This window comes from Cetorhinus maximus, chromosome 8 (assembly GCF_964194155.1).
Source record: "Cetorhinus maximus chromosome 8, sCetMax3.hap1.1, whole genome shotgun sequence".
In the NCBI taxonomy this organism is placed as follows: domain Eukaryota; kingdom Metazoa; phylum Chordata; class Chondrichthyes; order Lamniformes; family Cetorhinidae; genus Cetorhinus; species Cetorhinus maximus.
In genome coordinates this window covers 120748437-120772640 of record NC_135886.1, presented here as the reverse complement: position 1 = coordinate 120772640, position 24204 = coordinate 120748437, and the positions used below count along the sequence as shown (strand labels likewise).

The following is a 24204-nucleotide window of genomic DNA, read 5'->3' as shown; positions in this document are numbered from 1 at the left end:
TTAGAGAGCTGATACAGGCATGATGGGTGAATGCCCCTCTTCCGTACTTACAATTCTATGACTCTCAACATAATGTAAAGGAAATGTGCAGCAAATTCCTTTTGCAAGTGCTAAACAAGTAACAGAAGGAGTTAATTTGAAAGGCTGGAGTTCAAGGTTATTTATAAAAGAAGCTTGACACAATGTTCAACGAGAGTTATCATTCATGGAAGTGATTTTATACAGTTCAAAAATATTTTGAACACCTTCAAAGCAATAAAGGTGAACCAGTGAAGTTCTGATATTTTGTATCATTACAGGGAAAGACACAGATCCATTCTGCTTCAAAAATGGGCTACTGCCAACAAATTAAATCCACAATCCCCAGTTACACTAACCCAAGAGTTTTCTGGCATCTTTTTGAATGAAAACTTGTGTTTCACATTTCTCACTAAGCTGGTTTTATTTAAAATGTCTCACCAGAAAATGCTGGAAATGCACAGGGGGCCAGTCACCATCTTCAAAATGAAAGAGAGATGCACGCGTGCTCTTCATCAGAAGCTAAAACATCAATAACCTATTCCTTCTTTCTACAGATGCTAAAGGACCTATTTAGCCCTCAAACAACATCATGAAAAAAAAACATTATCTGGTCAATATCACATTGACGTTTATGGGAGCTTGCTGTGCACAAACTGGCTGCCATATTTCCTACATTAGTGACTATACTTCAAAAGCACTTCACTGGCTGCAAAGCACCATCCTGATGTCATGAAGGTGCAATAGATATGTAAGTATCTTCTTTTTAATCGCATACTTGCATCTCAGGGGCAATTAAGGAAGGGCAATAAATGCTGGCCTAGATAGTGACACCCACATCCAGTGAAAGAATTTTTTTTAAAGTTATAGCATTTTCAATTTTTACTTCAGATTTCTAGCAGTTTTCAGTTTTTTCTCTATTCTAAAGGAGGACTTTCTCTTTGCCTGTGAAGGATGGACATCTATTAACCAGAATCCAGAGTTCAGGCATAACTTGGGGATCCACAAGTGTGTTCTGGGGTATTGCTCAGCCTCTCTGCACAAAGCACTAGAAAGGTTTCCTTTGCATGTCTGGCCAGGAGCATTTAGGCATCACATCATTTGCTGGAGCCAAGCAGGGAGTACCCCAGCCCCCAGTGACAGATCTACCTCTCCAGATTCCCTAGGCTGGCTGGTCAGTATTCTCGAGCACTACTGATTCACTTACCTCAGGTAGCCAATTATAGTCTTCTGCAAAAGGTCAACTTGATTCTGAATTGTCATCTTGGAGTCCTTAAACCCAAAGAGACAGTTGTTCCTCTGCCCCTGGAACTTAGTTGCTGGTTGGCCGCTAAACAACTACAAACATGGATTTTAGATAGACAGAAGGTACCAGGAGCTCCTCATGAAAGGCAGGGTAAGCTGCATGGCTCACATAAATTATTTGAAAGCACTGTCAACATCCTTCTGACCACAAAGTGAACACACAGAATACTCCATTATACTCTCCTCTACCACCTGGGTGTGTAGAACTTCAGAAGTGGCTACTTGTTTCTCTGCAACTGCAGTATGATTGTTACCCAGTCCTGGATATATGAGCCTGTATTCACTACCTAACCTCCAGACAATGGTTTCCAACATCCCAAGCGTTTGCTCATCAGCTACAGGATGGGTATCTGCTTTCAGCATAGTGGAAGGATTTACACATGCCAGCTTTCAATGCGCCAAACACTTTAATGTTCAAAAAGTCCAAGTTCAATGCATTATCCTTGGCTTAGTCAACGCCTGCTTTCCAGGTCTTCCCATGAGGAAGCTTAGACAAAGAGATACACCATTGCTTGAATTCTCCAGGATGATTCAGTGACAGGTCACTGTGAACTGCAGCACTCCCTCCCTCCAACTGTTCCCATTTTTGGCATGAATTCACCTCTGCTCTTGATTCTGGTTCTGAAAAAATGGGAACAGGAAGCCCTTCTTTTGTCTGGTTCATGCAACGAAAGCATGGCCAAGCTAATATACCACAGAACTACATCAAACGAAAGCTGTTGTTAAGTGCCTTGGCTTGCTATGAAAGCTGCTCCATTAATCTGGCAAAGCAGATTTTACAGCAGTACTACTTGCTGTTTGAATGTTGCAACTCATGGGTCTCCCCCTGGGGTGGTTGTGAGGGTGGGAGCTGGAGGTGGGTAGTCAATTATGCCTGCACTGCAAAGCTCCACTGCTGCCTGTACAAACTGATTAGTGAGCCTGCCTGCGGCAGCAAATTACATTGCTAACCAGCTTCTTTATCAATTGCAGCAAGGAAATAAGAACACCTCACTAGGTGGTAGTCCGTGCAGATGCAGTGGCACTAGCTCAATTGTTTTTTTTTTTTGTTTTTTTTTTGTAAAAATATACTTTATTCATAAAAAATCTTCAATCACATTCCAAACCATTTCAAGAACAACATTACAAGGGTACAATCCAGGTTAAACTTTTACAAAATGTATCACCAGGTGCATCAGTACAAACAATATTACAATCATTTACAGCCTTTCATTTTGATCTGTACAGCCCGAGGGGCTCTAAACAGTTCCCAGTCTCTCGGTGCGCTGTGGTAGAAAGGTCTTAGACAGCGACCCTTCCCCATTGCGCCTTTGCGGCAGCTGCCCCAAGCTTTAGTGCGTCCCTCAGCACGTAGTCCTGGACTTTGGATTGTGCCAGTCCGCAACAATCGGTCGGGGACAACTCTTTGTGCTGGAAGACCAACAAGTTTCGGGCAGACCAAAGCGCGTCTTTCACCGAGCTGATGATCCTCCAGCTGCAGTCGATGTTTGTCTCGGTGTGTGTCCCTGGGAACAGCCCGTAGAGCACAGAGTCCTGTGTCACAGAACTGCTCGGGATGAACCTCGACAGCAACCACTGCATCTCTCTCCAGACTTTCTTTGCAAAGGCACAATCCACAAGGAGGTGAACAACGGTCTCTTCCCCACCACAGCCACCTCGAGGGCAACGTGCAGAGGGGGTGAGACTCCTGGCGTGTAGGAAGGATCTGACGGGGAGGGCCTTTCTCACCACCAGCCAAGCTACGTCTTGGTGCTTGTTGGAAAGTTCTGGCGATGAGGCATTCTGCCAAATGACTTTGACAGTCTGCTCGGGGAACCATCCCACAGGGTCCACCCTCTCCTTTTCCCTCAGGGCCTCTAGGACGTTACGTGCTGACCACTGCCTGATGGACTTGTGGTCAAAGGTGTTTTTCTGCACAAATTTTTCCACCAGGGACAGGTGGTACGGCACGGTCCAACTACTTGGAGCGTTCCGCGGCAGCGTGGCCAGACCCATCCTTCGCAACACCGGGGACAGGTAGAACCTCAGCACGTAGTGACACTTGGTGTTTGCGTACTGAGGGTCTACGCACCGCTTGATGCAGCCACACACAAAGGTGGCCATCAGTATGAGGGCGATGTTGGGCACGTTTTTTCCCCCTTTATCTAGAGGCTTGTACATCGCGTCCCTGCAGACACGATCCATTTTCGACCTCCAGATAAAGCGGAAGATGGCTCGAGTGATCGCCATCGCGCAGGAGTGTGGAATGGGCCAGACCTGCGCCACGTACAGCAACAGCGAGAGTACCTCACACCTGATGACCAGGTTCTTACCCGCAATGGAGAGGGAGCGTCGCTCCCACATGCCCAGTTTCCTTTTCACCATAGCCACTCGCTCCTTCCAGTTTCTAACGCATGCCCCGGTCCCTCCGAACCATATCCCCAGCACCTTCAGGCCGTCAGCCCTGACAGTGAAGGGGACAAAGGATCGGTCAGCCCAGTTCCCAAAGAACATGGCCTCGCTCTTCCCACGATTTACCTTGGCTCCCGAGGCCAGTTCGAACTGGTCGCAGACGTGCATCAGTCTGCGCACCGACAGCGGATCCGAGCAGAAAACGGCGACGTCGTCCATGTACAGGGAGGCTTTTACCTGAGTGCCTCCACTGCCTGGGATCGTCACTCCTCTTATGCCGAATCCTTCCTGATGGACTCGGCAAAGGGTTCTATGCAGCACACGAAAAGGACAGGCGAGAGAGGACAGCCCTGCCTGACTCCAGATTTAATCGGAAAGCTATCTGTTTCCCACCCATTGATTGAGACTGCGCTACTGATGTTAGTGTAGAGCAGTTGGATCCAATTTCGAATTCCCTCCCCAAAGCCCATTTTGGAGAGCACATCCCCCATGTAGGTGTGCGATATTCTGTCAAAGGCCTTCTCCTGATCCAAGCTGATGAGGCAGGTATCCACACCCCTGTCCTGTACATAGGCAATCGTATCCCTGAGCAGCGCCAGGCTGTCAGAGATCTTCCTGCCTGGCACAGAGCAGGTCTGGTCAGGGTGAATCACCAATTCCAGAGCGGATTTGACCCGGTTGGCGATGACCTTGGACAGAATCTTATAGTCCACATTCAACAGTGAAATGGGTCGCCAATTTCTAATTTCCTCCCTTTCCCCCTTGTGCTTGTAGATGAGGGTGATGATGCCTTTCCTCATGGATTCTGACATGCTGCCGGCCAGGAGCATACTCTCGTACACTTCTAGCAGGTCTGGGCCGATCAAGTCCCACAGAGCCGAATACAACTCCGCCGGCAGGCCGTCGCTTCCGGGGGTTTTACTCTTCTCGAAGGACTCGAGGGCCTTAGTCAGTTCGTCAGGAGTTAGCGGTTTGTCTAGGCTCTCCCGCGTACTGTGGTCTAAGACCTCCGTGATAGAGGACAGGAAGGACTGGGAGGCCGTGCTGTCCGTGGGCTTCACGTCATACAGACCGGCATAAAAGGATTTGCTGATCCTCAGAATGTCGGACCGTGATGACTTTACTGAGCCGTCTTCTTCCTTCAGGCTGCTGATCACAGAGCGCTCTCTGTGTACCTTTTGGAAGAAGAAACGTGAGCACGTCTCATCCTGCTCCACGGAGCGGACTCTGGAACGGAAGATGATCTTGGAGGCCTCCGAGGCAAAGTGCGAGGCTTGCTGGCCCTTCACCTCTTGGAGCTCCTCCTTGACATCGACCCCCATCGACTGCAGCCGGAGCAGATTCTGCATCTTTTCCTGGAGTCGGGACATTTCCCTCTGTTCCTTTCTAGCTTTCTGGGTGCCTTTGCGGATGAAAAACCTCTTGATGCTTCCCTTGATCACTTCCCACCAGTGTGTCAGGGACTCAAAGAGGGGTTTCACGGTTCTCCAACCTTTGTAATCCCTCTTGAGCTCCTCAATGTTCTCTGGGGTCAGCAGTTGCACATTTAGCTTCCATGCCCCCCTGCCCACCCTCAGGTCTTCCTCCAAGTGGCAGTCCGCCAGTAGGAGGCAGTGGTCAGAGAAGAACACCGGCTTGACGTCGGTGGATCTGACTGTGAATGCACGGGACACAAACAGGAAGTCTATCCTGGAACGAATGGACCCGTCTGGCCGCGACCAGGTGTATCTACGCTGCGCTCCGTCTGCAGGGTTGCTGAAGACGTCGTGCAGCTTGGCATCCTTAACTGTTTCCATCAGGGATCTGGACGTAGCGTCCAATCTGCTTCCGGCCCTGCCGGATCGTCCAGCCGCATCGATGATGCAGTTGAAGTCCCCGCCCAGAATGACCGGCCTGGAGGTCGCCAGCAGCAGTGGGAGCTGCTGAAAAACCTCCAGCCGCTCAGCCCCTTGTGCCGGGCCGTACACGTTAATTAACCGGAGTGGAGCGTTCTTGTACATTACGTCTGCTACGAGGAGTCGCCCGCCCACCACCTCCTTGACCTCGGAGACGGTGAAGTTGCCTCCCCGCAGCAGAATACCCAGGCCGGAGGAACGAGAGTCGTTTCCGCCCGACCAGATCGATGGCCCGTGGGACCACCATCGTGACCATTGCCTGTAGGAGCTGAGGTGCGGTATCGCACACTCCTGCAGAAACAACAGGTCAGCTTTGACCTTGGCTAGGTAGTCCAAGGTCGCAACACATCGCGTAGTAGATTTAATGCTACGCACATTTATGGATACAATCTTTAAACCCATTTTAAAGCATTTATTCTCCTGCCAAACCCACTGTCTCTGAGAGTCCCAGACCTTTAGTCTGCTCCTTCATACCCGTAGTGAGCTCAAATTCCTTCACTTTGGATGGGCTGAGGTAGATCTCCTTGGCCGTGTTCTGCTCCAGTGGCATCTGGAGGTTCACGTAGAGAGCGGGTTTTGAGATGACCTTTGCTGGAGAAGCTTCTCCAAAACTCACCCCCTCTGGGGGGTTGCTGTTCCCGGCTTCCTGGAGCTGGGGTGCGATGATTGCCTCACTGCTCCCAGATTCCAGGGGCTGTGGTGCACTGGCCTCCTCAGGTTGCAGGCAAAGTTGGGGTGCGCTGGGCTCCTTGTTGTCTCCAATTTTCTGGAGCTCGGGTGTCTCGTCCTCCAACGCCCTGGAGCTTTGCCGCCTCTTCTGTCGGTGCCGCTCTGGCACTTCCTCATCCGAAGAGCTGCTGCCCTTGTCATCCGTGTCGGATGGGAGACGCCTCTTGCCGCTTCTCTGGGAAACGCCTTTGCTTCTTCTTCGCTCCCTCTTACTTTTCTTGTTCTTCACCGTCCGCCACTCCCCCTGCTGCTTTTCCACTGCTGCCTCATTGTTGCTCAAAAGAAAGTGGCCATAAAATTGGAACTAAAACACAGCAGTGGCAGGTGGGCAAAGATGGTATTCACTTAAATTCATCTTTCAGTGAGACATTAAACCAAGGTCTTGCCTGGGATCTCAACTGGACATAAAAAGGTCCCATGGCACTACTTTGAATCAGAGTAAGGAAGTTCTCTCCGAATTCCTGGATAATGTTTACCCTTTAACCAACACCACGGAAGCAGATTATATGCTCATTACCATATTTCTGTTTGTTGGGCGTTGCTATGCAAATTGGTTGCCCCATTTCCTATTACCAAGTTATTACACCTTATTGGCTGTAAAGGGCTTTGGGGCATCCTAAGGTTGTGAAAGATTCTATATAAATGCGATTCTTTTAAAAAAAAATATTCGGGTCATGCAACATGCACTGGTTTGGTAGGATCGTGGTAAAGCTACTTGAAATCAACTAAAATTCCCTAAAGTATGTACAAAAGTGTACAGGGACCCAACGAGCCATACCACAGCACTGTCTTGTGAAGAGAAAACAAAAAGAAATCCACCAGAGAAAATAACTGTTAGACATGACAATTTGATCACGAAAATTCATGTGACTTTTTTCACTTTAGTTTTGCCAGCAAACATTTAACAGCTGAATACTCTTCGGACTGATTGTTGTAGTCTCTGCCCCTGGAATAAATGTATTTGTTGGCCATACTATGCATCCAGGAATGAATCATTGGTGGAGATAAAGGAGTCCAGCATAATGAACATTGCCAGCCTGAGGTAGACTCTGTGGGATCTCTGCTCTAAGACAGACAATTTAGACAAAATCTTTGACCTGAAAGTTGTCAACAATGTACAGAATACACATGAACATCATTGCTAGAGATCTGGCAAACCAATCACAGGACTATTGTTGCTTCTCAAAGACTGGGTCTCCTGCAGCATTTATAATATGAATCATTGTCAAATTAGTGTGTTGTTAAGTGTTATAATGCCTGCACAGGTCTGTGGAGGGAGAAACATAACCTTTCAATTAAATATTATTAATGTAGTGGGTATATTACTAAAACCCATGTTTCTAAACAGAGAAGAGCCTAAGAGAGTCCACAGGCATAAAAAGTAAAGATCTTAAGAGGAGAGTAATGCGGTTTCATTGGCCTGAGTCTTCTCACAATGCAGGCTCCTCATAGACTTTTTCCCTATTTACTTACTAAAGGTCAATTTTGCACATTGTTCAAAACAGAACCTGTTCATTACCTCCATTCAGATTTATGGCCTAGAGATTGTAGTTTATGTGCTATTCAGGGATTAATAACGGGTCACTGAAAGCTTTAGGGAGAATTCTTACTGTCTTGCCCGAATTGCAGAACAATGGTGTGTTGAAACCACTTACAATGGGGATCAGCTGTTTCTTGGCAAAGTCATTAAAACCCCTATATATTCAGTATTGTCTTATATGTGACCAAGCAATGAAAATGTTTATTCAAAACAGTGAGAGAAAACTATCCAAAGCACTTAGGTGCAAAATCAGAAAGACAGTTAACCAGAAGAAAGCTGCTAAAGTATCGTTAAAACACAGCTTTCAATGCCAAGAGTCCACTCCAAATACACAAGGCACAAATCTGTAACCTGTTGAACTATTTTGAACATTAATAAAAGCCGAGACCGTGCAGTCCGGCACGAGGGATTTTTTTTTTGCAATTCTTTCTCAGGATGTGGGCATCGCTGTCAAGGCTGATATTTACTGTCCATCCCTGGTTGTTATAGAGGTGGTAATGGGTCTTCTTGAAGCACTGCAGTCTGTGTGGTGAAGGTACTCCCACAATGTTGTTAGGTAAGGAATTCTAGGATTTTGGAGCAGAGACAATGAAGTAGTCAACACTTCATCATGGTGCAACATGGAAAACGTACAATTAACAAATTACAACAAACTACGGTCAGGGGAAAATCTTAAAGGAACTCAACACAGGAAATCTTTGTAAGCTGATCTTGTTTTATTTAATTTATTTAGTATCAGACAGGATAAACTCGCTGCATGTCACTGTCTGCACTTGCTAAACCAACAAAATCTCAAGCCTGCAGGATAAAAAGGCACATAATAAAATGGAGCACAGTAAAACTGGAAGAGAATCCAAGCATTATAAGCCCTTGCATGCTTAGGCCACCCTGGACTTCTTTGAGAGAACAGGGGAGAGGCATACCTTTGGCTTCCCCAAAAATCAGGGTTAATACTACTCTGAAATGAGGTCTTATTGCCCTCCACTCAAACACTGACACACAGTCATAAAACTATCTCAAAAACATCACAAAGAAGGTAGCTCTCTCTCTCTTCCTTTACAACACTTCTTAAAATCAACTGCTACGACCAAGTTTTTGGTCACCTGTCCTGGCTCTTCCTTATGTGGCTTGGCGTTTGATAATGCTCCTGTGTAACACCATGGGCCATTTTACTACATGAACGGCACTGTATAATTTCCAGTTGTTGTTGTATTGTATCCAGGCACTGCAGCCGTCCTTGAGACCCAGTGTCACAGTCCAGCAGAGGTCGGGGTGATTGGAGGTCGCACCTCGGGTGGTGGGTGTGGGCGTCGGACTTCAGGTGCAGCTGGGCAGACATCGGGTGTGGGGGATGGTTGAATCCTCGGGTCGGGGGTGGGGGGGGGCGGGGGGTACTTCTGGGAATCTGCCATGCAAAGCCTTACCTGTGAAGTTCCGAGAGGGGTTCCCCCAGTGCATCTTTGGGGTACCCCTAAATCCGACACTGGGGAGCTCGGAAGTTATGGCCCGTAAGAAAAGGAGTGGGCCAAACAGCCTCTCGAACCTTTTCTGCCATTCAATTAGATTATAGGGAATATGAAATAGAAGCAGAAGCAGGCCACTTGCCCCCTTAATTATGGCTGATCTGTGCCTCAGCTTACATTTACTTGCCTTTGTTCCATACACCTTCATATCCTTTTCTAACAAACTTTATTGATCTTAGTCTGGGAAATTTCAGTTGACACAGCATCCACAGCCTTTTCAGAGACCGAGTTGCAGATTTCCACTTGGAAATTAGAGGAAATAATTTCTCTATGTTTACCCTATTGAATCACTTAACTGATTAGATTACCTCTTAACCTTCTTAACTCAAGGGAATGAATGCTAAATTTAAGCAACCTGTCCTCATAATTTAACTGTACCAAAACTCTTTAAAATCCATTCCCCCATTCTTTTTGTTTCTGCATCTCAGGATTTGGTGCACGACTTATCAATGTTAAGGTTTTCAATGTATTTTTATCAAAAAAATCTGGTCAAGCCATGGCCCTATTACCTGCCCTGATCCTATTCTCTCCCATGTGAACTTGTGGAAGGAGGCATCCTTTGCGAAAAGTGGCATCCCTAATGTCAAGAACTCTCTTTTACCGCATTTACCCTGGAGAGAGGTAGAGGCAATCTGAGGGCAATCTTCAAAACTGAATTTAATAATTGTTGCACCAAAAAGAAGCAGACACAATAAAATCAATGTGAGAACAATTACATTACTATACTCTATTCTTTGCTCTTATTGGAGGTTTATTATCCCTCTCCAATAGTGCTTTAATAATACAGGATCACTTATGTAGGCTGTCAGGGTCTACAGCATCAACAACTTGAAACCAGCTGCCCTCAAACAATTATTCATCAACTTAACAATCTCAGTGTTTCAAAGTTATTCACTATGTGAAGAGATTTGAGAGCTTCACTGCAATTGATAAAGTGCCATATAATTACAATCATTTTGGAAGCATTAATGTTCTGGTTTGTGACAATGTTCTGGTTGCTCTACCTTCTTAATGGTTGGGAAGATTCAAACAAACTAATAAAAAGGTAAATAAAACAAATCACTAGCTTGTGAATAGGGACTGAAGTGTCCAGCCTGTTTGCCCCAGTAGCCACATTTATATTGCCAACCAGTTACTGCTGTCTCCATAGGTCAAGATCAATTCTTCAGATGGGTTTCAGCACTTCTGAAGGCAGCTGTGCTTCCACCAAAGTCAGGGCTGCCAGTAGCCCCAGTGCCCTAAGTTAAATACAGCTTAAGAGTGTTTTCACAGTAAAGATAGCCAGTGCCTCCTAGATAAAAATAAAGGATATTCCTTTCAAGTGTACAATTTCACTGTCAGCCAGCGTCTAGTCTTTAATCTCATTCTGCATTCCTAAAAGACAGGGTATTGCAAATAACCAACAGCAATTAGATTTCATATCTACTGCTTTTTTTCTAAAAACTGTATAGAAAATCAGTGGAGGTAGTCATCAGGGTCACAAGGCTAAAAATAGTTTGGAGTAAAGGGATTAATATTCCATGTGTGACATCACACACACGCATGCATACACACGCGCGTGTACACACTATTATGTACTTGGGTGGGAGCCACCTAAATAAGAGAATACTCTTTACTGGCATCCCTTTGTGGGGATAGTCATAGGAATTATACCGATAGGGTTATCTAGTCATATTCTCACATGCAGTAAAAAGCTTCTTGATGTCAAACATGTTTGTGAGACAGCACCAAAGGCTTGGATGATAAGGAAGGAATGATGGCAAGGATCGAGGATGCACAGCTGCCACCGATAGCTAATGATCTTCATTACATAGATTTGTATCACCCAAGCTCCTGCCTCATGTAATTTTAAGAGATGGCAAATTGTACTGCCGTATTCAAGATAATTAATACACTCAAGACCTAGCTAGAGAATTATTTTGAAATTCCTAAAGAGGAAGCATATCCTATTGAATAATCCCATGACCCAAACATTTACTATAAGACCATAAGAGCATAAGACATAGGAGCAGAAATTAGGACATTCGGCCCATCAAGTCTGCTCCGCCATTCAATCATGGCTGATAAGTTTTTCAACCCCATTCTCCCGCCTTCTCCCAGTAACCTTTGATCCCCTTACCAATCAAGAACCTATCTATCTCGGTCTTAAATACACTCAATGACCTGGCCTCCACAGCCTCCTGTGGCAATGAATTCCATAGATTCACCACTCTCTGGCTAAATTCACCATCTCTGTTCTAAAAGGTCTTCCCTTTACTCTGAGGCTGTGCCCTCGGGTCTTAGTCTCTCCTACTAATGGAAACATCTTCCCCACGTCCACTCTATCCAGCCCTTTCAGTATTCTGTAAGTTTCAATCAGATCCCCCCTCATCCTTCTAAACACCATCAAGTATAGACCCAGAGCCCTCAAACGTTCCTCATATGTTAAGCCTTTCATTCCTGGGATCATTCTCGTGAACCTCCTCTGGACCCTCTCCAGGGCCAGCACATCCTTCCAGAGATACAGGGCCCAAAATTGCTCACAATATTCTAAATGTGGTCTGACCAGAGCCTTATAAAGCCTCAGCAGCACATCCCTGCTTTTATATTCTAGTCCTCTTGAAATAAATGCCAACATTGCATTTGCCTTCCTAACTACCGACTCAACCTGTAAGTTAACCTTAAGAGAATCCTGGACTAGGACTCCCAAGTCCCTTTGCACTCCAGACTTCTGAATTCTCTCCCCATTTAGAAAATAGTCTATGCCTCTATTCTTCCTACCAAAGTGCATGACCTCATACTTCCCCACGTTGTATTCCATCTGCCACTTCTTTGCCCATTCTCCTAACCTGTCCAAATCCTTCTGCAGCCTCCCCGCCTCCTCAATACTACCTGTCCCTCCACCTATCTTTGTATCATCTGCAAACTTAGCCAGGATGCCCTCAGTTCCTTCATCTAGATCTTTAATGTATAAATTGAAAAGTTGTGGTCCCAACACTGACCCCTGCGGAACTCCACTAGTCACCGGCCGCCATCCTGAGAAGGACCCCGTTATCCCCACTCTCTGTCTCCTGCCCGACAGCCAATCTTCTATCCATGCTAGTACCTTGCCTCTAACACCATGGGCTCTTATCTTACTGAGCAGCCTCCTGTGCGGCACCTTATCAAAGGCCTTCTGGAAGTCCAAGTAGATAACATCCATTGGCTCTCCTTTGTCTAACCTACTCATTACCTCCTCAAAGAATTCTAACAGATTTGTCAGGCATGACCTCCCCTTGATGAAACCATGCTGACTTTGCCCGGTTTTACCATGCACTTCCAAGTATTCTGAAATCTCATCCTTAATAATGGACTCTAAACTCTTACCAACGACCGAGGTCAGGCTAATCGGCCTGTAATTTCCTGTCTTTTGCCTCACCCCCTTCTTAAACAGGGGGGTTACATTAGCGATTTTCCAGTCCTCTGGGACCCTCCCTGACTCCAGTGATTCCTGAAAAATCACCACTAACGCCTCCACTATCTCTTCAGCTATCTCCTTCAGAACTCTGGGGTGTAATCCATCTGGCGCAGGTGATTTATCCACCTTCAGACCTTTCAGTTTTCCTAGCACCTTCTCCTTGGTAATGGCCACCATACTCACCTCTGCGCCCCGCCTCTCTTGAACTTTGGGGATGTCACTTGTGTCGTCCACTGTGAAGACTGACACAAAGTACCTATTCAGTTCCTCCGCCATTTCTTTGTTCCCCACTACTACTTCTCCAGCGTCATTTTCCAGTGGCCCAATGTCCACTTTTGCCTCTCTCTTACCCTTTATATATCTAAAAAAAAACTCTTGCAATCTTCTTTTATATTACTGGCTAGTTTACCCTCATATTTAATCTTCTCCCTCCTTATTTCTTTTTTAGTTGTCCTCTGTTGGTCTTTGTAGGCTTCCCAATCCCCTGGTTTCCCACTGCTCTTCGCCGCATTGTATGCTTTCTCTTTAGCTTTTATGCTGTCCCTGACTTCCCTTGTCAGCCATGGTTGCCTCGTTCTCCCTTTAGTATGCTTCTTCTTCCTAGGGAAGAATTTTTGCTGTGTCTCCCAAATTACTCCCAGAAACTCCTGCCATTGTTGTTCCACTGTCTTTCCTGCTAGGAACACTTACTCGTGACTCCCAGGCACTCCTCACAACCGTTTTGAACAACTATTTAGATGCAGCCAAACACTGTGTACTGACACCCTCTTCTCTCCTCTCCCCACTAATTGGCTACTGTAATAATGTGACTAGGGATAATCTAGTCACATCCCAACTGTGACATTACATCAGGGGAGTTGCAAGTTTGTCTCCTCCCAGACTGCCTCCAAGCCAGTAGTTCAAAATATTAAAATGTGGCCACAGAGACATCAGTAATTATACAGATCTCTCCCTTTATTGCTTTCAGAGATTGTTGTACCATTCAGTAAAATATAATTCCATATAAAGCTATGGAGGAGAATGTATCAGACTATGGATGGGTTATACATCTCGAGCTGTGAATAAAACAAAGCAGTTTGTTTAAAAATGGATGTAAAAATATCCCCCCAAAATCACATATAATCTATTATGAGTGTTGATTGAGGTTCAAACTCTTTTCTTGCGTGTTAATTATCCCTTTTACCCAAATGTAGCATAAAATAGATTGAAGTGTTCATTACAAGCAGAATAATTGTTACTTATCTATTCTGATGGTTGTTCCCAATCATTAAGCTCCATTTTTCTGTCCATGTTACTTCTGTTCGAGGCTAAACTGTACTTAATATATTTCTTTAATTCTGCATCTTTCAGAAGTTATCTTATTTAAACAGGACACTAGCAAACTCTTCAAAGGAATCAGTGGAGTGGGTAAATGCATCATCAGATGCAATGCCTAACCATGCAAGTTTGGAAGGTCTCCAATTCAATTGTTTCAGACTGATAACAACCATGGCAGCAGTCATGGTGCTGCAATTGTTCCCTGTAACCCTAGGCTAAAGGTGGTGAAGAGACTGTAGCCAGGATTCATGCTTTATCATCCTTCCCAAAAAATGTGCATAAATAGACACCATATAACACAAATTGAGATGTGATACCCCAGTAGTGAAATAGCATACCAACATTCACTACCTAGACTTGGTATGAAGGTATCTACATGGGTGAGGTAACAGGTGATTTTAGACATCCACTGAAACATTTGATAACATTTTCAGAAGTGGAGAGAGACTCTGAAGAGGAAAGAGCACTATCATTATCTTCTGATAGATGCCTACAGATAGACAGGATTACCTGCTGGGGAGTACTGTACCTTGAAGATCCTCCATCCCCACAATTTTCCTGTCTTTCATAACTTACATCACTATTTGATGTAATGGTCTCTTCAAAAGCTAATTTAAATTAGCTTGATTTCCTACCATCACTGATGTCACAAGCCTAACTTTATTTAAAAGCCATTCTACAAAATGGCCAAATTCCTTTCAGCACTCAAACTTGATGGCATTGAATTTTACATGGCTTCAGCCCTATGTGGAGATTACAGGTTTGCATTGGTCAGGTTCATGAATCATCCTCCTCAGAGCTTAAGGTCATCCAAAACTATGTTGCCCATTTCCTAACTCACAACAAGGTCCGTTCACCCACTGACCTACAGTGGCTCCGGTAAAGCAAAATCTTGATTTTTAAATGTTCATGCTCGTTTTCAACTCCCTCCATGGCTAAACCCCTCCCTAACTCTAATCTCCTCCAATCCACAACCCTCTGAGATATCCACATTCCTCAGATTCTGGCCTTTTGAGCATCCCTCATTTTTATTGCTCTGCCATTGGTGATCATGCCTTTAGCTTTCAAAGCCTTAATATCTGGAATTCCCACCCTAAAACCACCTGCCTTTCGACCTCACTTTCTTCCTTTAAGACACCCCCTAAAATCTACCTATTCAACCAAGCTTTTGGTCATCTGCACTAATATTTCTTTATGTGGTTCAGTGTTATATTTTGCTTTATAATGCCTCTGTGAAATGCTTTAAGATGTTTTATTACATTAATGATACTAGATAAATACAAGTTGTTGTTTGGTTCTGTCTCAAGCCACGTATGAGGCCATGAAATTCTTAGCAAAAATTTTAGCAAGAGGAACAAGTTCGTATTCACGTTTATTTTGTCTTTAGAATTGGAAGATGAGGAAAAATATTCCTCATGATGTTCATTTATTATTGAATGATGGACTAGGAGCAACTGACCGTGTGCTTGAAGTGAATCTTTGAGCAGCATTTTAATACAAAGCCAAAACTGGGTCTTTCTCCATTTCATTTTCATCAGCATCCAAACAAATTTAGGGAAAGAGCAGAGCAGGGCTGTTGGAGAACGATGAACACTTGGAGGGGTACCAAGTTGAAAATGTCACCAAGGCGATTTGTCAACTCTACTTTGCAGAGCTCATAGAAGAATTGCTTCTCACCTGAGCAATATAAAACTACATATGTGTGCCGTTATGTCAAGCTATTTTAAAGGCATAGTTTGTCATTATTTTCCCTAGCCATTTCATCTTATCTGACAGCTAAAATTGGAAGTACCATTGATGGCAGCATGGTAAAGTAAATGGGGAATCAGGTGACTTATAAATCACTATAGAGAGCACCTCTTTATCCTTTTCTGTACAAATAAATGGGGCAGAATTTTACAGCACCTCCCGCCAGTGGGTTTTTCTGGTCCCACTGAATTCAAAGGAGTTTTGAACAGCTTACCACATTTTACAGCTATGCCCCCGCCACGATGAGGCCATAAAATTCCACTTAGGATGTTTTAATCTGCATTTAAATATATTTTTGCATCACACATGACTGAAGGTAATAAAATAATACAGTTCTTCTTTCTCCCCGGAGAAAAGGTCTGCCAAACAGGTGTCATGATGGCAGTACACCCTAGTCACAGAATCTAGGATCCACAATCACCAGCAATCTGTCGCTTGATGCTGAAATCAACACGCGTATTGCAAAAGCTGCAGCTGTCATGTCCAAGCTGAGTAAGAGTGTGGAACAGCAGCAATCTGACTGAGTCTACCAAGGCTGTGACCTCAGCACACTCCTCTACAGTGGTGGGACCTGGACTACATATGCTAAGCAGGAGAATAGGCTGAAAAGTTTCCACCTTTGCTGTCTCAGACATATCTTTGGCAACTCTTTGCAGGACAAGGTCACCAACCCAGAGATCGTGGAGTGTATGCTGATGGAATTAACACACCGATTGCTATGCCAGCAACGTCTGCACTGGCTCTGCCATGTTCATTGGATAGATCACGGCCATATACCCAAAGTCCTTCTGCAGGGTGAACTGGCTACTGGGTCGTGACCTGCTGGGCAAGGTCACCTGCAAACAAGATATGAAAATCGCAGACACTGAAAACTGGGAGACAGTCGCACCAACAGCCATGGCTCTGCAAATTGACTGTTTGAAAGGGCATTGGAAAAGGCGAACAGAAACCTAATGCTCAGCTGGCCGAGAAGAGAGCCCCAGAAAAAACAGAGACCAACAAATCATGCATCTTCTCAGCCCACTGCCTTCCTCTACAGCAAATGCAGCAGAGACTGCCTTGCCAGAGTGGAGCCCCTGAGCCACACCATGTGTTTAACACAGTTGACCACCATTGTCTCACAAGACAGAAGGCTGCCAAAGAGAGTTACAGAATCAACAGATCATACATCAGCACTGGAACCTTGTCATAGTATTTGAGTCTAATGAAAAATGTGGGCGAGTCAATGGACTCAAGAATAGCTTTATATTAATTTGTTGAAATATAATCAGACTAATTACTGCCTACGTGAAGAAAGGACAAACAAATTTACATTTATGCAGTGCTTTTCACATCTTTGAGATGTCCTAAAGTGATTCAAAGCCAATTAATTACTTTTAACATGCAGTCAAAGTGGCTCTGTAAGCAAATCTGTCACAATCACTTTATGTAGTAAGTCCCCGAAGCAGCACATTTACATAATGACCAGATAGTTGGTTTATAGTGGCATCTGTTGAGGGATAAATGTGGGCCAGGATACAGAGAGAACTCACTGCTTTTTCTCAAATAGTCGTAAAAGATCTTTTATATTCATTGAACAGGCAGACAAGGCCTCAGTTACTACCTCATCCAGAAAATAGCACCTCCAATTCCTTCAGTACTGCAATGAATTGTCACCCTAGATAATTTGCTCCAGTTCAGGGGAGGAGTTTCAATCCACAATCTTTTGACTCAGAGCTTGGAGTGCTACCAATGAGCTAAACTGATATGGGGATTTCTGCACTATGATGTCTGGCTACACAACATTACAATGCTCATTCATAAATACTTTTTGGTTCATTTCAATGAGAATGACCAGTTCCTGCTGCTTCCAAGAACTTATTCAATATATGCTCCATTTGTACTATTTTACCAAAGGCCCCCACCCTCTATGCTTTAGAGAAACTTCCCCAAACAGCAGCCCCACCTTACCTCCTCCCAACACAGTCTGCCCACGCCATGTACACCTCACTGTTCATCCCACACAGGTACTGCACTGGCTATTTACAACAGAAATCCGGGTATTCTGATGAAAATGAGAAGTTAGTTTTTCCACTGAGAAAAACTGCCAGCATTCTATCCATAGCTGAAAATGCTGTCACCTGTTCCTCATTAACATTATAAACAAAAATGTTTATATCAGCTGAGCAGTCCTTGACAAAATGGATGCTTGCATGAATATTTTTTGTTGCCTCTATAACATCAAAGAATAATTTAACATGGCACTCTTATACTATATACAGTTCAGGTATATTATGTTCCCTTCTATATGAGACATTAATGCACCTTTTCCATGTAAGCAGCTATTAATCCTGTAGACATTTCACACAGGGTAGTTCTAACTATTAGTTCAGCCCATCCATTAAAGCAGTTACTCTGTTATTGGGGAGACCTATGAAAGTACTCCTTGCAGTGTTACAAAATCACCACAGAACATTTAACCAAACTGCTCCAATTACAGTAAAGAAAAATTATTGTCTATTACTCTAAATATTAGTATATTAGTGAGCAATTGGGACACCCCACAAGTGTGTGGGAGATGAAGAAAGCTCCAGTTTGCACATGTACCTGCAATCCACCATGGGCAATATTTTTATTTTTAAAGCACCGTTTCAGCTCATCACCATTTCCCCCACCCAAATTGTGAGATTATACACCTCTCCGAGATCCAATAACATCAGAGCTGTGACTGTGGAAAGAGCTTGTCCTACAACATTGCTCCATGCAATACATCACGAGTACAAAACACAAACAGACAAAGGTGTGAGCATTTTAATGGTGCACTCAAAATCTCCTGTTTTCTCTTTTTAAACTCAACATTCTCAGTAATGATGCATTAATACCCAAAATATGAGACACAACAAATGTACAGACCAACACTCCCAATCAGCCCCCGCCTGCAAACCCGACTCAATGACATCATGGTGCATTTACCATAAAATCCGGTGCATACATTGCACTTCAAAGAGTGTTTCTGTTTTTAAATACAGAGAATGACTCATACACAAATGCAGAAACAAAATTAATACTGTGAGCATATGTGAATGGTATTATAAGAAACAGGAAGCATATGATTTTTTTTCCTATCTCATGTAAAGATTTCTTCCAGCAATAATAGACAGTACCACAAAGCATGTCCTTAATTAACTTACCAGTAAACTTTACGATCCTCAGAACAGCTGAGATCGTTCTAGAAGATATATAAGTGGACTTGCATAATTTCTGCAATTCAGACCACTACAGGAGACTTAGTGGAAAATGAGTAGGGGTGATTAAAATAAGCCTGCAGGTTTGTAATTGTAAGTGAGAAAGTCTGGCAGTGATTTTAGAGACCCATCCAGTGTGCTCTGTGCAACCTCACTACTCTGTTGCTAAACAGGAATTTTATCTACTTTAGCAAAAAGATTGCTTTGTGTCAAAATGAAAAGCTCTGGTATTGTAATGATAGTGCTGTATCCTCAAATTACATGCTTACAAGTGAGAAATAAGGCATTGTAAAACAGTGACATCTTGCACAACACTTTGAATTCCGCTGATTATCACAGCTGTTTCAGGCATTGCTTATTCTGCCTGAATGGTGAGGGCTTCAATTGTTGAATCTACTTTTCATTTTGTAACACTCCTAGATTTGGATGGATGCCTTCTTGTGTTGTGACAGTATTTAATCACAGTCTAAATTGCTGTAGCTGTTATAAATTTAGGTACAACATTTGGGCCGCCTTTCCCCAATATTTATGCATGTCATTTTGTTAAAGAGTATGAACAGCACTGAAGATGGTACCTTCCTTTAAAAAGTCATTTCAAACAAGGTACTGGAGTTGCAGGGGATCCTCTTCTGATGTTTATGTGTATTTCACAAAAACAGGAAAATCATCTCTCAAGTTTCAGTTACAGAATCTCCTTATTCCAAAAGGATCCTCTTTACCAGATATGCAGACATGGCTATTTTGTAATGTTCCTGCCCAGGTCTGTGTGTTAATTGAAGAGACACCAATGACATGTGGAAGAAAAGCAAGTGGCATACCTGGTTTATATTGAAGAACTTCTCGGTTGTCCTGTTGCTCGTGGTCATTATGGTTATACTACCTGTTTGGCAGGAAATAGCACAGCCAGTCTGGCTACTTAGCCAGTCTTCAAATTCAGGTAGCAATTTTTGATTGGAGCGTAGACACTTGGTATATGTAGCTTTGATCTCTCCATGACACTAAGCTCCCCATTTCAGCCATGTCACTATAGGAAGGTGGCTAGTCTCATATGGAGGGAAGGAAAACTCAGCTGAACCATCCCTGGGCTGTTTCTATGTACCCAATAATGAAGTCAGAACAGTAAAGGCCTGAGAGCAGGTCCTCAACCAAAACTAATACACAGCTCGGGTGAGAAATATGAAGAACGTTTATATTCAGATTGATGAGCAAAAAAAAAAATGTAAGGTCAGCAATATATAATAAGCAACTCTACTATGAAACCCATTGTCCCTTCTTATTGTACTTGTTATCTTGAAACAGCCTCAAGTGCTGGCAATTATACCACACATCCCAATATAAACTTTGAATGTAGAGTCAAGGACAAAGCTGAATGAGTTCAACTCACTGCGATTCTATATTCGGGAATGTGGTAATGAATAGTATATCTTGGTAACGTCAGTTAGTAGTGTTTATCTGATATAAAGTGGAAACAATTACTCATGCCTGTTTGGATGTCTGCAGTTTAATCACAACTGTTAACTTAAATTATCCCCAGACATATGTGACCAATAGTTGAGAGGCTTGCAAATTGTGTACATGCAATAGTTCATCAGAGGGGGATTGCACCATCACCAGATCTTACAGTCTCCTGGTGATTAATACAGACAGAGACCGGAAGCAGTGTATCACCCTTGTTTTTAGATGCAGTTGATGCAAGGCTTGGAGAAATGTGTGAGAAACTGAAACAAGGCATAAGACTTCATATACACATTAAATAAAAAGTTTTAAAATTAAAAGTAAGACCAAGAACATGCATCAATTCATGCATCAAATTTGAGTAGTCATCAGGGGCTGTCCTCACCTGTAGCATTATCTTCTCCATTGGTGGTCAATTTCTTTGCAATCATGTGCTTGTTGTATCTGGTCATTCCTGTGGACAGTCCTGCAGATTCTCAAGTGCTATATATTTTGTGGAGTTAATCAACAGCCTCTTTGCCCCAGCAGACACTGTCACTTGTTTCACAGCATCCCAACTGATTTTTCTTATGTAAAATGGTGCATAATTTGACTATCTGCCCCACCTTGGACCTTTAAGAAACTAATAGATAGAGTCATGCATTCATATAACTCTTCACTATTTCAAACTTTTGAGGTTCCCACATGATTATTCATAAAGATACCTTCAAGAGTCTCACTGCACATTCCCATGTAATCAATTGATGTTAGTAACCATAATGTTATTTCAAACAAATGGAGTTCTTGGCTCAGATACTACATTATTTCCCATGTACAAAGTTAGATAACTTTATCCAAGAGGACTTTAAAGGTGTTCACTCATTCACTGATCTGTAGGAAGAGGCTTTCATAACATCTTGATTTATATGACTAGTGCTACAAGACTTTCAAAAACATAAGTCCTCTGTTACAATAACAAAAACATACCTATATATGTTCTGAGTGGAAAAGTGAGAATAAGGCAGTCAATTGAATGAAGGGCAGCTTTCATCCACCAATTGACCAGCCTATTTCAGTTCTCCAGTACAGCACACATGCAGGCTTTATGGCTCACCTTGTACTGGTTGATTGCTCATGGAACAGTGAGACTCACCTGCTTGCCATCCAAGGTGTACAGCTTCTTCACTACCCCAGTCTCCAGCTTGATGGCCTCAGTGATGTCAGTAAGGACTTGCTCAAAGGAGTGTGCTGTTTTCTTGTTGAGCAGAACTCTCACTGCTTTCCGTGGCTTGACTCCACTCCGTATAACAGTCACTAGCTTAGGGCGAACAAAGTCCTTAGTTTCTTTGACCTCAGTCATGTGCTTGGCACTGGCCAGGGACTGTGGCACTTTCTGGGTACCAGAAGCTTTGACATTCACAGACCAATTGGGATTTACATTCTTGGTGTAATCCACCTTTTTGAAGATGTCATGTGATGAGCAAACATAGCTCTCCCCTAAACAGAAAGAAAAGCGCATTGTCAAATTTGCTACTGAAATAAACCTAGAAAAAAATGTTCTAAATTGTTGGTTTTAGCTTAATACTTGATTTGACCAGGTCTGGATTAAGGAAGGCCTAATAATCAGTATGGCTACATAAAAATGGTTATTGAAGCTAGCAACACACACTGAATCATGTCACAGGCCACTTTGCACAATTGGTCAAAAGAGCACAGCATACAAATACCCTAAAGTTGCATTTCTAGTTTTGCTGAAAAAAGAGACCTTTTGAAGCTTTTCATCTTGCACTCATCAGGACAGATTCACAAGAACACCAAATCCCCAAGGGAACAACAATTTATACTGTATGAGAAAAGCATGCTTATTGGTTGGCAAGCAGACTCTGATTGGTAGAGGTGGAGAGTGCACCAGGGAACAGTTGTCCCCCAAGCTTTTGTTTAGTCGAAAAAGGCACAATGCCTGGACATGTTTTTTCTAGTTGCAAAGACCAGGGCCCTGCATATGAATATATGCAGCTTCTATCATGCAGAAGTGAGCCACATTGTAAATCTGACTTGTAATCTGAAAGTGGTTGTTAGCGTAATTCTTAGCAAAATCAGGATTGTTTAATGAGTTTTACCCAATTGTGGAATTACATCTAATGTTGGACACTATGCCTGAATTTTTGTCCGCGAGTTGGTTGTGCAGGGTAGGCAGAATTCCTGGGTCTGTGAACCTGACTTTTAGAAAGGGCTGACCGAATGTCAGATTTTCAGTCTGGAAGGAGCGGGCTAAATTAGAAGTCGGGATGGGAAACCCCGGGAGTAGTGAGGAGGATGCTGGGTGTGGGGATAGGCTGGTTGGAAGGTTTGCCTTGGGGCTCCAGCACTGTGTCCAAAATGTTTTAATATAGAATAAAACATGAAACATCCCTCCAGCTCTCAACCCTTACCCCACACAATCCCCATGCCCAATACATGCCAACCCATGCCACTTCATGCCTGTGCCCACCCCCCATAACCTTTCATACCCTCCATGCCCCTATACTCACCCCCATGCCCCCCTCATGCCCTCCAACTCATGCCCCTGTATACACGGCCTTGTCCCCTTATACCCTCCAAGCCAACCTATGCCTCTGTACCTAATCTCCTTGCCCCTTCATACCTTCCATGTCAGCCTATGTCCCTGTTCCCATCCCATGACCCTTTATGGCCCCTATGGCACTGAGTGCCAACTCATGCCAACCCATTCCTCCCCCATCCACCACCCTTTATCCTTATATCTACCATGCCAACTTGCCCAGTAGCCACCATGGGAAGACCTCAGGACTCATGCAGAAATTAGATAAAGGAAAGTTCTATCAAGTTCTAAGTATCTTTTGCAGATTTCACTATGTTGAAATAAACACTCTCATGCATAAAAATGCAGTTACTACATTTACATTCCCTGAGTCCCTTATAACAACAAGCATTGGAATTCATAGCCCCACTTCAAAGGGTCCATAACCATTTATAGCCGTCAATCAAACTGTGAAATGGCAGGTACCTTTCTGCCATAGTGGATGGTTGTGAAATCAGTCACGCAGCAGTAATTCAGTAATAGCAGCCCCCAGGTTTAATGTCAACAGACAGTGAAATAGCAAGCAATGATTTTTTTAAACACTCCAGATTTTTTTTTTTCAAAGATTTAAAGGGCAGGGTTTTTAAATTCCTTGACAGCTTGCTCCCCTTTGACAAATGTTTTTAACAGGTCCTCTTGACAGTTGCTTTTGACAGTTTTGATAGTTGATTTTGACACGTCTATTGACAGCTCCAATCAGTTTGACAGTTAATGAGTTTATTCACTTTTATGCACACTTATGCCTACTTTTGACAATTCCAAAAGGGCTCCTTATCTCGCTCAAAGGGCACCTGGCCTTCCCAAAGGTCATCTTAGCTCTCACAAAAGGCACCTCACCTTCTCCAAAGGTGTCTGGGGACTATATCCAAAGGGGTACCTTGTCTCTCCAAATGAATCCATAAAGTTGACACCTGCCCTTAGCAGGTCTACTCTCACACTTTGTGTTTCACACTCCTGGGCTACCAAACTTGACTTGAGTAGGGGCAGCTGATTTAAATGGTCATCTGCCTCCATGAAATGTGCAAGCATGAAACGCGAAGCACC

At 43.7% G+C, this 24204-nt stretch overlaps 1 protein-coding gene across 2 annotated transcripts in view; it reads right to left on the bottom strand.

Annotated features, from left to right (window-relative positions):
- LOC144683926 (neuronal migration protein doublecortin-like) overlaps window positions 1-24204 on the bottom strand; it is a 173098-nt gene that overhangs the window by 137764 nt on the left and 11130 nt on the right. For both annotated transcript variants that reach the window (XM_078547507.1, XM_078547508.1), the window contains exon 3: window positions 21715-22058. In XM_078547507.1, the coding sequence (XP_078403633.1) occupies window positions 21715-22058 (344 nt within the window). The remainder of the gene's footprint in view (window positions 1-21714; window positions 22059-24204) is intronic.